The sequence below is a fragment of the Tamandua tetradactyla genome, chromosome 2, assembly GCF_023851605.1.
Source record: "Tamandua tetradactyla isolate mTamTet1 chromosome 2, mTamTet1.pri, whole genome shotgun sequence".
NCBI classification, from domain to species: Eukaryota; Metazoa; Chordata; class Mammalia; order Pilosa; family Myrmecophagidae; genus Tamandua; species Tamandua tetradactyla.
The window spans coordinates 135,939,869-135,952,999 of NC_135328.1; the positions used below are offsets into that span (position 1 = coordinate 135,939,869).

A 13,131-nucleotide genomic window follows, 5' to 3' on the forward strand; every position below is an offset into this window, starting at 1 on the left:
ATGTTGAGTATAATAAGCCAGGTACAAAAAAGACAAATATCATATGAGCCCACTGTTAGAATAAGCAAACTCACAGAGTCAGAATCTATATCAGGGGACAGTGTTGGGATAGGGAACAAGGAATTAAGGCTTAAAATGTACTAAATTTCTAATCAGAATAATGGAAAAGTTTTGGTAGTGGGTGGTAGTGATGGTAGCACATTTTGAATGTAATTAACAGCAAATAAATTATATATTTGGATGTGGTTAAAAGAAGAAATTTTAGCTTGTATATATAGTAGTAGAATAAAAATTTTTATGGCCCAGCATGTAGTTCACCTACATCAATATTCTATGGGCACATGAATGGAGGTGATAAATAGTCCGTATTGACGACCTTAGATTTAATATTGTTACTATGACTTAAGGGGAAAAAAAAAACTCACCTTGTCCAAAGACTCCATTTGTATTCATGAATTCAAAGAAAGCATCAAGAATTCTGCAGAGAGTTATGACGATCGTTATATCCTGTACAGGAAATGGCTGAAATTCCTGATGCTTCTTTAAAAATTGTAGTCCGTCTTTGACACTTCTTTTAATCATGAATTCAAGACAATCTACTTCTCTCTGACTCATAATTTTAGAAGTTTTAAAAAGCCATGATTTAACATAAGGCTCCCATCCCAAATCAACAGGGTCCTAATAATAAAAAGCACAGATAGTTTTAAGTTAATAAAAAAAATACATAGTACCCTCCTACTTTGTTCCTTTCTTTTTATTTCACCACTGTCCTCTCTCAAATCTGGCTTTATTTGCCAATAAAGGGCAAATGATTAAAAAAAAAAACTTAAAGCACTACTCTTCTTTGGAATGCTTGGTAATTTTTAATTGTGGTCTAAAAGACAACAAGCAATATGCGGATAATGTAATAGGAAAGTGTGTTGAAATTATGTGTATGTGGTGAAGGGAATTGTTTACCCAGGAGGCCAGTCCTCTACATAGTTTCATTCATCATATTCAGACATGTAGACTATAACATCAGGCTTATCATGGCTAATAATATGAAAGTACTTATTCCTTGCTGTTTTCTACCTTCTCACCATTGTCTTGGTAATGTGTTTCCCTAGACCTTAAAGTGTGGTGTAGGCATAAGACCTCAGGGCGCTCTTTCACCTCTTTTTGGAAAACAGTCTACACCAGCTGCCTAATATAATCGTGGAAAACACTGACACTTCACTTGCTAAGAGCAGTATTAATAACAATAATTACATTCTTGGGCAGGCCACAGTGGTTCAGCAGGCAGAGAAGCCTCGCCTGCCATGCTGGAGACCCGGGTTCGATTCCCAGTGCCTGCCCATGCAAAAAATAATAAAAATAAAATAATAATAATTACATTCTCATTCACTTGTAGGTTATGAGGTTTTGGAGGACAGAAAACTTCTAAATTATTGGGAACACCATTATGGACCCAGAAGTAAAAATAAACATAAAAATGCTGCAGATCATCCCTACTTATTCTCAACAACATATTTTCATTATTAAGAAATTTCTTTTTTGGAAACTTACCATATAGACCATTGCACATCGGCTGACAGTAGCAGGACTGGCCTGAGAGAGACTGTCCACTTCAAAAATAATTCTTATTTTATCTGTTAAAGCTATTCTCTCACTGTTTGCTAGGCACAAAGTTCTAGTGTCATCTAGCACAGTGTTTAGATTTTCTACCCACAATGTGTCCACTGGACCATCTAATATAATCCACTGCCAATCAACATCTGGAAGGAAAAATATTTTTAATATAGCTGTGAATAATCTTAGTCTTCTGTTATTACAATTTTGTAAATTTCCTATTTAATTTAAAGAACATTTTTAAGTAAGATGAAAATTGATATCCTAGAAAACACTAGTGTAAATTTGTTAATACATATGCTCCAATATTTATTTAATGTTACTAAATATTCATACCACATATTTAATAACTCTTTAAACATTTCTTATATATTCTAGGATTGCTGAATTGTATAATTAAACATTAAATTTTGAATAGGAAAAAGCTCAATTATGTTCTATTTTCCATACTTTGGTTAGCAAATTTGCCTCTTCTACCGAGGAATATTTTTTAGAGATATTGCCCCTGGGGGATAGCAAAGGGAAAGATAAGCCCCTTTGAAAAGAGAGTCAAATAGAGTTTAGAGTATCTCACATTCCAAATCACTTCACTCCTATTTTCAAACTCTATTACACCCTTATCCATGATTTTAGAAAACCTGTTTTCTCAATAGATCAGGATAGGGGATATGTGAATGGAGATAGAGAATAGTTAACCTCTGAAAAATATTACAGTAACCACAAAAGTATAGGAGATCCATATAGCCACCACTGCTAAGGTAAGGCTCTGAATAGCTATAATATCTCCTGTGGAGATTATACTAAAGCCCCATGAAGAAGACTTATTATGCCTAGTTACTGTACTCTTCCAATTGAATGACAAAAGTGATACACAAAAACTCAGGAATTTTGAGAGCATAAAAGCAGCAGCAATATTTCAATGTCTGGATCACAAATGTACTATTGGTGGATGTTCTGGCACGAAAGAAATGGCTGGGGCTCCTCCAATAAACTGTCAGCTCTTCTGGAGCAGAGACAATGTTATATGCACTCTCCTGACCTCCTGGCACGTAGCAAAGTGTCTGGCACAATAGGTGTGCAATTCGTTTTAGATAAATCTGCTCAGTTATGTAAACCTGGGAATACATGGACTGTGTGGAGTACCACTTTAGAGGCAATACTACTGTTGATTGCCACTGTTGCTTTTCAAATCATTGTTAATTGCTACCTTGTTTTTGTGATTCTTATGAGATGTTAATGGACATTTATAAACTGAAAGGGCTATATAAGTCTTAGTATTTATATATCATAATTGTATACATATATACTATAAGTGGAAATACTATATAAATTTTAAATAAAAACACAAGGAAAATTATTAGTAAAAGAACAAATATCACTAATCAAAAAACTTTTATAGCAAATCCTTACAGAAAGAAAGTCGATCAGTAGATTAGAGACTACCAGGGGATGGACAGAAGGGGGAAGGGGAATTTGTTGCTGGGAGGGTAAACAGCATAAATTTTGGAATCTCAGAAATAAAATTTAAAAAAAAAACATTTTAAACATCTAAATAAAGATCACATTTGTTCAAACTTTGCCTTTTATGTTAAATAACCATCTTTATTGAATTTAATAATACTTACTCAGAACTTCTGGAGTTTTAAAATCTTTACCCATATTCTCAAAAATGTTACCATCAATATCTGTTGAATTGGAAGAATCAAGTTTGAAAACCTGAAATACGTAACCAATAATGTTTAAATTTTTATTTGAGGCACTTTCTAACTCAAACAGACTATATGTCAATACGCATTTACATTTCGATTTTTAATTCATCTGAAATTTTATTTCTGTGTAGGGAGAGAAGTAAGCATCTTTCTATGTTCTCATATAGGAAAATGGCAAATATACAGTTTTAAAAAAAGAATTCTAATGGTAAATATCACTTTAGTTGTATATTAGAACTGATTAGAAATGTTACTTTATTGTACATTAACTTGTGCATGTTGGAACATTTCTGGACTCTTTTCAGTTCCATTTCTATGTAAGCTTTTAGTCCTTTAAAATGTATAGATACAAGTTTTATGGCCCAGCATGTAGTTCACCTACATCAATATTCTATGGGCACATGAAAGGAGTGTATATCCTGCAGTTGTCTGTATATCATTTTGTAAATCAAGGGTTTTGATAATGCTGGCTAAGTCTTCTATATCCTCACTGATTATTTCTTTATTTTTCAAATCAATTATTGAAAAAGTGGTATTATAATCTCCAACTATCTTTGTGGATTTATCTATTTTTCCCTTCAGTTTTATCAGTTTTGGAAATTACATTTTACATATTTTAAAGCTCTGCTTATATACACATTTATAGCTATATATTTTTTATGAATTAAAAATTTTATCATTATGGACTATCATCTCTTTATACTTGTTAACACTCTTTGTCTTGAAGTCTACTTTGCTTGATATTAATATAGTCACTTCAGATTTGATATGCTTATTGTTTTGCATGGCATATCTTTTTCCATTCTTTTACTTTCATGTTATTTGTATCTTTATTTTAAAGTGCCTCTCTTGTAGACAAGCATATAATTCAGTCTTCCTTTTCTATCTAGTCTGACAGTCTAGTGTTTAGTCTTTTTTATGTTTATGTATTTATGATATAGTGAGATTTCAGTTTATTATTTTTCTATTTGTTTTTGTCTATCTTTTTGATTGAAAGAAATTTAATTTTCCATTTTAATGTTTTCTGTTACATTTTACCTCTATCTCTTTTTATGTTAGCTGTTTCTCTAGAATTATATTTACATTTATCACAGTCTATTTAGAATTAATATTGTACTATTTCATGTAAAATGTAGGGAACTTCCTATTGTGTAATTCCTTCAAACCCCACAATTCAGTGTTATAATTTTGTTTTAAATAGCTATATTTATTTTAAAGAAATCAAGAGAAGTTAAATGATATAATTCTTTAGATTTGCTGAAGTATTTTATATTCATCATGCTTTATTTTTTCCAATAGATCCAAATTTCTACCTACTGTCATTTCCTTTCAGCCTGAAGAAATTCCTTTAGCATTTGTTCAGTCCAGATGCACTAGCAATGAATGTTCTCAGCTTTCCTTTATCTGAAAATATATTTTCCTTTTTTAAAATTTATTTTTATTTTTTTGCATGGGTAGGCACCCCCAGGACTTGAACCTGGGTCTCCCGCATGAAAGGTAGGCATTCTAACCACTGAACTACCCATGCATCCCTTCTCCTTCATTTTTGAAGGATGGGTTTTCCAGTTTGGCAATTTTTTCTTTCAGCATTTAAAAAATGCTATCCCATTGTCTTTTGGCCTCAGGTGTTTCTTATGAGAAGTTAGCTCTCATCTGTTATCACTGTTCCCCATATGCAGTATGCCATTTCCCTCTGGATGCTTTTAATACTTTCTCTTTACTGTTGTTTTTTAGTAGTTTGACTATGATATGTATATGTGGGAATTTTCTTTATTTATATGCTTAGTGTTTGCTTAGCTTCTTGGATCAATAAGTTTATTTTTTAAACCAAATTGGGAAATTTGGGGCCATTATTCCTTCAAATGTTTTTTCTGCCCTACTCTCTCTTTCATCTTCTTCTGGAATTCCAAATACATATATGTCAGTCCATTTGTAATTACCCATGGGTCACTCAGGCTCTGCTCATTTAATTTTATTTTTTCTCACTGCTTTTTTATACTGAATAATTTCTATTGATACATTCAAGTTCACAGACTTACTTCTGAAATTTATAATCAACTGTTAATCATGTCCAGTGAATTTTTCATTTTAAATATTGTTCTTTGAAATTCTAGAATTTCCATTTTGGTCCATATGCTGGTTTGAAATCATGTGTGTACCCTAGAAAAAACATATTTTAATCCTAATTCCATTTTGTAAAGGCAGACGTTTCTTCGAATCCCTATTCAGTATTGCATGTTTGAAATTGTAATTAGATCATCTCCCTGGAGATATGATTTAATCAAGATGGTTGTTAAACTGGATTAGTTGGAGGCATGTCTCCACCCATTTGGGTGGGTCTTGATTACTTTACTGGAATCCTATAAAAAGGAAACATTTTGGAGAAAGTAGGAGATTTAGAGATGCAGAGAGAACAGCAAATGCCGCAGCACCACAAAGCAGAGAGTCCACCAGCCAGTGACTTTGGGAGATGAAGAAGGAAAACACCTCCCAGGGAGCTGGAGAGAAAGCCAGCAGAAGATGCCGTGCCCTTCCAGCTGAGAGAGAGAAACCCTGAGCTTCGTCGGCCTTCTTCAGTCAAAGTGTCTTTCCCTGGATGCCTTAGATTGGACATTTCTAATTTTTAATTGGGGCATTTTTTTCAGCCTTAAAACTGTAAACTAGCAACTTATTAAATTTCCCTTTTTAAATTTCTGGTATATTGCATTCTAACAGCTACCAAACTAGAAAAGTCCATTTTATAGTCTTCATTTCTGTTAGAGTCCTGTTTATTCATTATCATATTTTCCTTTAAAATCCTGAAAATATTAATAACACCAGTTTTAAAATCTTGCCTGCTTATTAGTACATTGGTGCTACCAGGATCACTAGTTTGGATCATCATTCATTCACACTTAATCAACTTTCTCTTCCTTTAAAAGCAAGTATCTTTAACTTCATTCTGTTGTTTACTGACCATTCTAAAACTCGATGAAATATTTTACGATTTTTTTTGGCATAAGCAGACTCCAAGAATCGAAACCGGGTCTCCAGCATGACAGGTGAGAATTCTGCCTTGGCACCCTTGGCCGCCCTATTTTGTGTTATTTTATATCATAAATTTTCTCTGTTTAAAACTATTAATAAATTCAACTTAGTCTTAAGTAAGTCTTTAGTAATTCCTGGATACCCTATGCCAATATTTTACATGGAATTTTTGTAATTCTTTAACAAATAGCTTACATTCTTTCTTATTATCATTATTTTCTTTGTTTTTTTAAATGAAGGCTTAATAAATTTATAAAATGGTTTTGTTAATATTTTTTTTCTGTTTTACAGAATAAAAAAAATTCTGTGAATATTTCTCTGTGGGGAAAGTTTGGTTAAAACCCAATATGGGGCAGGCAGAGTTCTCGCCTGCCATGCCAGAGACTTGGGTTTGATTCTTGGTGTCTGCCCATGCCAAAAAAAAAAACAAACCAAAAAACCACAATGTGAAACAGGGTGCATGGGTGGTTCAGTGGTAGAATGTACCCCTTCCATATGGAAGACCCAGGTTTGATTCTCGGATCATGCACCACCCCTCTCTCCCCCCCAAAAAAAGCACAGTATGAAGTAATTTTAGTTTGTTTCTTTCTTGGGGGGGGGGAATTTATAAATGCTAATTCAATACTTTTTATTTCATGTTGCTAAATATTACGTTTTTCATTATGTGTAGAATCAGTTTGGAGAATTCTTTTTTTTCTGTGAACGTTTTATTGTTGTAAAACTTTAACAATTACTGAAAAAAAATTATCCTGAAATTTTCATATACTTTGATGATGTTGAACTACTGTTTTTGTCTTTCCTTTCCTGATCTTTGTGTATTGTTTTGATCAGCTTTGCTAGTGTTTTGGCAATATTGTATATGCATCCAAACAAAAAGAATTTGTCATTTGTAGCCCTATATTATTTTTGGGGTTGCATTAATTTTTGTTCATATTATTTTATTATTATTTTTAATTTCTGTCATTTACAACTTTTTATGTATCCTGTTCTTCCTTTGCAAAAGTTCTTAATTTAAATTAATAGGCAAATAGCCCATTGATCTTTATCACTGTTTTAATTATGACTTTAAATTTCTAATAAAGTTCAGAATTTGACTAAAAAAAGTTCATAATAACTTTTAAATTTAGTATCTAACGATGCTTTAATGTCAAGTCATTGGATAAGCAATTAAATAATCCGCAATAGTCAAATAAATATACTCACTCCATATCAAACTTACATTAGATAAATCTGAGATTCTTGACTTTAGCCCAACATCGATGTCTTTGTTTGAGAGTCTTGCAGTGTTAAAATACACATAATTTCGAATTGTTGCTGCTAATAATCCATCAGTCCATTCCATAGTGTTAGGATCCATTTGCCCATATAGTTCACCAAGAGTGATACATTTTGGATTTAAAACACAAATATCTACTTTTCCTTTTCTTCCTGCAATCTGGAAAAAATCCAATGTGGTTTTTAAAGGCAATAACTATAGTGCAATTGTTTATGGCTTTTATACTGCTATTACCAAAGATTTTAGGAGACGTCTTTCGCACCAAAGAAAGATTTTTTTATACTGGTGGCAATTACAAGAAACAGTAAAAACCACATTAAAATTAGCTAAAATACACTAATCATTATTTCTAAAAATTCTAATACTATAAATGATACCCGCAGAAAAAAAATGGGGAAAATGTCCCATTCTGCCTTAGCCAGGAACATAGCATATGAGCTGGAATATGATGTGTCTGGAGCCAGAGTTAGGTGCAGAGGGGAGGTAGAATAAGATATAAGCTTCAGGTTAGAATTGTCACTCCAGATGAAATTCTTTTTTGCTTTAGTGAAATAATTCCAAATGATATACAAATCTACCCACTACTGTAGAGATCACTGAAAGATAATATAATATTGGTAATAAATATTAATTAGGTTTTATCAGAAAATCTGAATGTAAACATGTCTTGTTTGGAAAGTTTGTTTCTTTCTTTAGGATCATTTTCATTTTTTAACATAAAAGCTGGAGTCAAAGACAGCATCTAATACTTTCCTTGGAAAAAAACCTCTGTAATATTTTCAATAGGATATTTCATACTTTGATAGCATTAGCATACACCCAGACAAAATGTTGATGTAATGAAACGTATGTCACAATTTTACACTTTCAAAAATTTGGCATTTCTAATTTCATTACTTACAATGATGAAATACAAACCATAAGTAAGCTCCCTGTAATCTCTTCTCAAATTTAATATCTATAGACCCTGTGATTTTATATTAAGTAAGCTGAAACAAGTCAGCTTGTCTAATGAGATAAAAAAACATATTTTCTGACAGTGAGTTTATCAAAATGAAGATCTTTTAAAACAGTGAAAATTAAATTTCACTTAGGTATATATTTCACAAATTATGTTTATTTTAAAAATTCACAAAAATAATTTAAGAAACAAAAAATATAGTCTATAGATGGACATATTTTATATAATGTATTATTTTATGTACTAAATATATACAATTCTGTATATATAATATTCATATATTACATTCATTGTTATTCAATGAATTAATTATTACTTTTATAGTTGTTGGAGAGCACAATTCTATCAATAATTACTTCAGGGTTTTACACACAACCCTTAGCAAATCTCTAAAGACATGTAAATTAAGATCACAATATTGTCAGATTAGTAAAAATCCAAAAGTTTGCAACAGACTGTCAAGGCTGTGAGACAATAGGCACTCTCATACTGCTAGTGATAGTACTAATGGTTCAATCCCAAGAATTTGGCAATATCTGTCAAAATTAGAAATGCAAATACATAGATTCAGCACTCTCCCTTCTTGGAATTTAAAAACATATGAGTACAAAATTATACTTGTTCAAGGTTATTCTGTAATATCATTGTAGTAGCAAAAATATGAGAAAAAAAAATTCAAGAGCCCATCCATAAAGAACTAGTTATAAACTATGGGACCATGACACAATAAGTATAACGCAACCACAGAAGAACAATGAGAAAACTGTCTATATGCTGATACTGAAAGACCTCCAGGATATAGTAAGTGAAAAAGCAATGGCAGAATATTGACCTACATTCTGAGAAAATAACAATACATCACTTGTAAGGGATGAGTCATTTACTCATGTTGTTTTCTATATTTTCTCCTTGTCTTACCCTTTTGGCGTTTTATTATGCTACTGTCTGTTTGTGGATTTCTTTGTATTTACACTACTTGAAGTTCACGGAGCAATCTGGGTATTTAGATTAATGCTTTATACTAAATTTGACAATTTTTCTAGTCATTTTTTTCCTCCAAATAGTTTTCCTGTTCCTTTCTCTCTCTTCTCTCCTATTAACACCCATTATGACTATGTTGGTGCACTTAATGGTGTTCCACATTTCTCTGAGTCTCTGTTCATTTTTCTTTCTTTTTTCTCTCCATTCTTCAGATCAGGTAATCTTTAGCAATCTATCTTTATTCTGTTCATTCAAATCTGTTGAACCCTTCTTGTGAACTGTTCATTTCAGGTATTGTAATTTTCACCTCCAGAATTTCCATTGGTTCTTTTTAATAATTTCTATCTCTTTACTGATATTCTTGATTTGATGTGACATTATCATAATACTTTACTTCTTTAATCATGGTTCCTTTTCATTCTTTGGACATTTTTAAGATGGCTACTTTGAAGTCTTTGTTAAGTACAACATCTAGTCACTTTCACAGGCAATTCCTGTTGCCTGCTATTTTCTATTGTATGGGCAAACTTTTCTGTTTCCTCGCATGTCTCATAACTTTTTGTTGGAAACTGGACATTTTTGGCAATATATTGTAGCAACTTTAGGTACTGGCTTCCCTCCTCTGGGGGCTTATTTGCTTCTTTATATTTTTAGTGACTGGCTGGATTGCTTATATACCCTTTTGCACTCTACCCCCCTACTGTGAAGCCTCTGATGTTGTTTCTCAGAAAGCACAGCCTCGAGTATGTCACAGTCACCCTGGGATGACAATGGTATTGGGAGGACCACCTTTTTCTTGGTTCCACCCTCTCCAAACACTGGGACAGCAATCAGGCTCTCTGCCATCTCTGGGGTACATGCTCAACCCCCGCAGAACAACAGGGTGATTGCCAGATACCCCACCCCCCAATCCCAAGTTTATATGCTCTACCCTCTCTGAGGCCTGGGGTGGCAAAACTCTTCCTGAGCAACAAAGCAGAAGGCCTACCCTCTGCTTCTGGGGCAAACTCACCCACTCCACGTGTATGGGTGGGTCTGCTCTCCAGGCCTGAGTTTTCTGGGCTCAGACCTTAGCCTCTATGGTTCTGCCTTTGAAGTCATTTTTCCTGCAATTTGTCTCTTTTCTGTCCTTTTTAGTCCAAACTGTCATGGTTCTACTTATACAAAGCCCACAACACTGTCAGTTCTCTCTGTAGTATGCAGGGATCATAACCATCAGACAATACAACTTTCCACAAATTCTTTCTGGGTAATTTCACATCCAATTCTTGATTGTCCTGTAATGGCTAATTACTTCCATGCTTGGTTAAATCCTCATGTAGGGCTCTATCACTGGGGTCTCATTTTTGGAAGTCCAGAATTTTCCACCCATAAAATTTGTTTTCTTTGCACCCAAGAGTTCAGTTCTCAACTTATTTCTTTCCTTATCACATTTTACTATAAGCTGCAAGAAGCAGCCAGACTGCATCTTCCACATCTAATTTGGAAGACTCTTCAGCTAAGTATCCAACTTCATCACTCTCAAATTCTGTCTTCCATCCACAAAGATCTCCTTCCTTCACAGTTTGCAATGACATATTCACCATTTCTGTCTAAGGCCTCATCAGAGGTATCTTCAGAGGCCCTATTTCTACCAACAGTCTCTTCAAAGCATTCTAGGCCTTCTCTATCAAGTGCCTCACAACTCTTTCAGAATTTTCCCCTTATCCATTTAAAAAAGTCACCCTAACATATTTGGTATTTGCAAACCACAGCAGTCTACTTCGCTGGTACCAAAATCTGTTTTAGTATGTTAAAGCTGCTGGAATGCAATATACTGTAAATCAGTTGCCTTTAATAAAGAGAACTTAAGTCACAAGTTTACAGTTCTAAGACTACAAAAATGTCCAAACTAAGGCATCCAGAAAAAAGATTTCATCAAGAAAATCTGATGTCTGTCATATGGGAAGGCACGTGGCTGCCATCTGCTGGTCCTTGTTCCTGGTTCTTTTGCTTCTAGCTTCTGATATCAGTGGTTTCTTCTATAAATTCTGGGGGTCTGTACCTAGTTCCTCCAATATACAACTCTGTGTCTGGCTTGCTTAGCATCTCATGGGAAGGCACATGGCAACATCTGCTGGGCTTGGTCCATGTCAAGGCATCTGCTCTCTCTGTTGGCATTCCAAACATCTCCAAACATTCGTGTCTTTGTCAGCTCTGAAGTGACTATTCTCCAAGTGTCTGTATGTGTTGCTCTTATTTTTCTCCAAAATGTTTCCCCTTTTAAAGGACTCTAGTAAACTAATCAAGACACACCTTGAATGAATAGATTCACATCACCATCTAATCAAAAGGTCACACAATTGGGTGTATCACATTTCCATGGAAACAACCCAATCAAAAGGTCCCACCAACAACTGGATGTGTCACATCTCCATGGAAGCAACCCAATCAAAGTTTCCACCCCACAATAGTGAATCGGGATTAAAAGAAACATTCTGCCCCCACCAGACTGGATCAGGAGAAAGGACACGACTTTTCTGGATACATAACAGCTTCAAATCAGCATCATTTATAAATTTATAGCTTATAAAACTATTATTTATGGGATTTTGACATAAGTTGACTAATTAGTTCTAAAATTTATATAGATTAGCTATCATGATCTATTTAGGCAATTTAAAAAATATTTTCTTCTTCTTTCAGAGCAATAACATTGTTTGCTGGGCACCTCACTGTTCAGAAAATAGCATTTCTCAGTCTTCATTGTAGACACATGAATGAAATTGATGTTCACAGCTTCCGAATCATGCTCACAAAATAATAGGGTCTGCCCTCTTTCACTTTATCCCTTCCTACTAGTTGGAATGTGGAAAATGAGGGCAGAAAATAATCTTCCTGCTGAAAACAACCAGAAAAGCTGGTTCCAACAAAAATGAAAGTAACTTGAAGATACTGGAGGAGTACCAAGGCAATCAGGTATTGAGGGGCCAAAATTAAGAGAAGGGAAACATTTAACTGAGCCCAGAATTTTAGGACAGTTGTGGAATTATCATAACAGTCTTATACACTTTCCCAGACTTATGTGAGAGAGAATTAAAATTCTACCTGTGTTACTGAAAATCCACAGCAAAACTACTAGAGCTAATAAATGAGTACAGCACAGTGGCAGGTTACAATATCAACACTCAAAAATCTGTAGTGTTTCTATACACTAGTAATGCACAATCTGAGGGGGAAATCAAGAAAAAAATTCCATTTATAATTGCAATCAAAAGAATAAAACATTCAGGAATAAATTTAATTAAGGATACAAAAGATCTATACAAAGAAAACTACTGGCCTTCCGCCTGGGCCCGCGGTGCAAACACCTGCCGAGTTCTGAGCAGGAGTCCGGCTGAGCCTTTGGCCTTCAAGATCTCCAACCTGAGCATTTGCCAGTTGACATGGGAACACTGAGGCCAGCAATTTAAGGATTTTCACATTTGCTTGCAGTGAATGCAGTGTCCAGGATCTCTTGGCCATAGATTGGCAGCGTGGAACCCCAGGGAAGCCCAAGAATCCTAACGGGATCGCAATGAATGAAGTGA

General features: G+C 34.1%; 1 protein-coding gene across 1 annotated transcript in view; it reads right to left on the bottom strand.

Moving 5' to 3' along the window:
• The window catches only part of DNAH14 (dynein axonemal heavy chain 14), a gene marked incomplete at its 5' end in the record, with an annotated part of 509,245 nt that overhangs the window by 230,415 nt on the left and 265,699 nt on the right, over positions 1–13,131 (bottom strand). The window contains 4 exons of the mRNA XM_077129892.1: positions 426–678; positions 1,546–1,754; positions 3,234–3,324; positions 7,564–7,779. Coding sequence (XP_076986007.1) covers positions 426–678; positions 1,546–1,754; positions 3,234–3,324; positions 7,564–7,779 — 769 coding nt within the window. The remainder of the gene's footprint in view (positions 1–425; positions 679–1,545; positions 1,755–3,233; positions 3,325–7,563; positions 7,780–13,131) is intronic.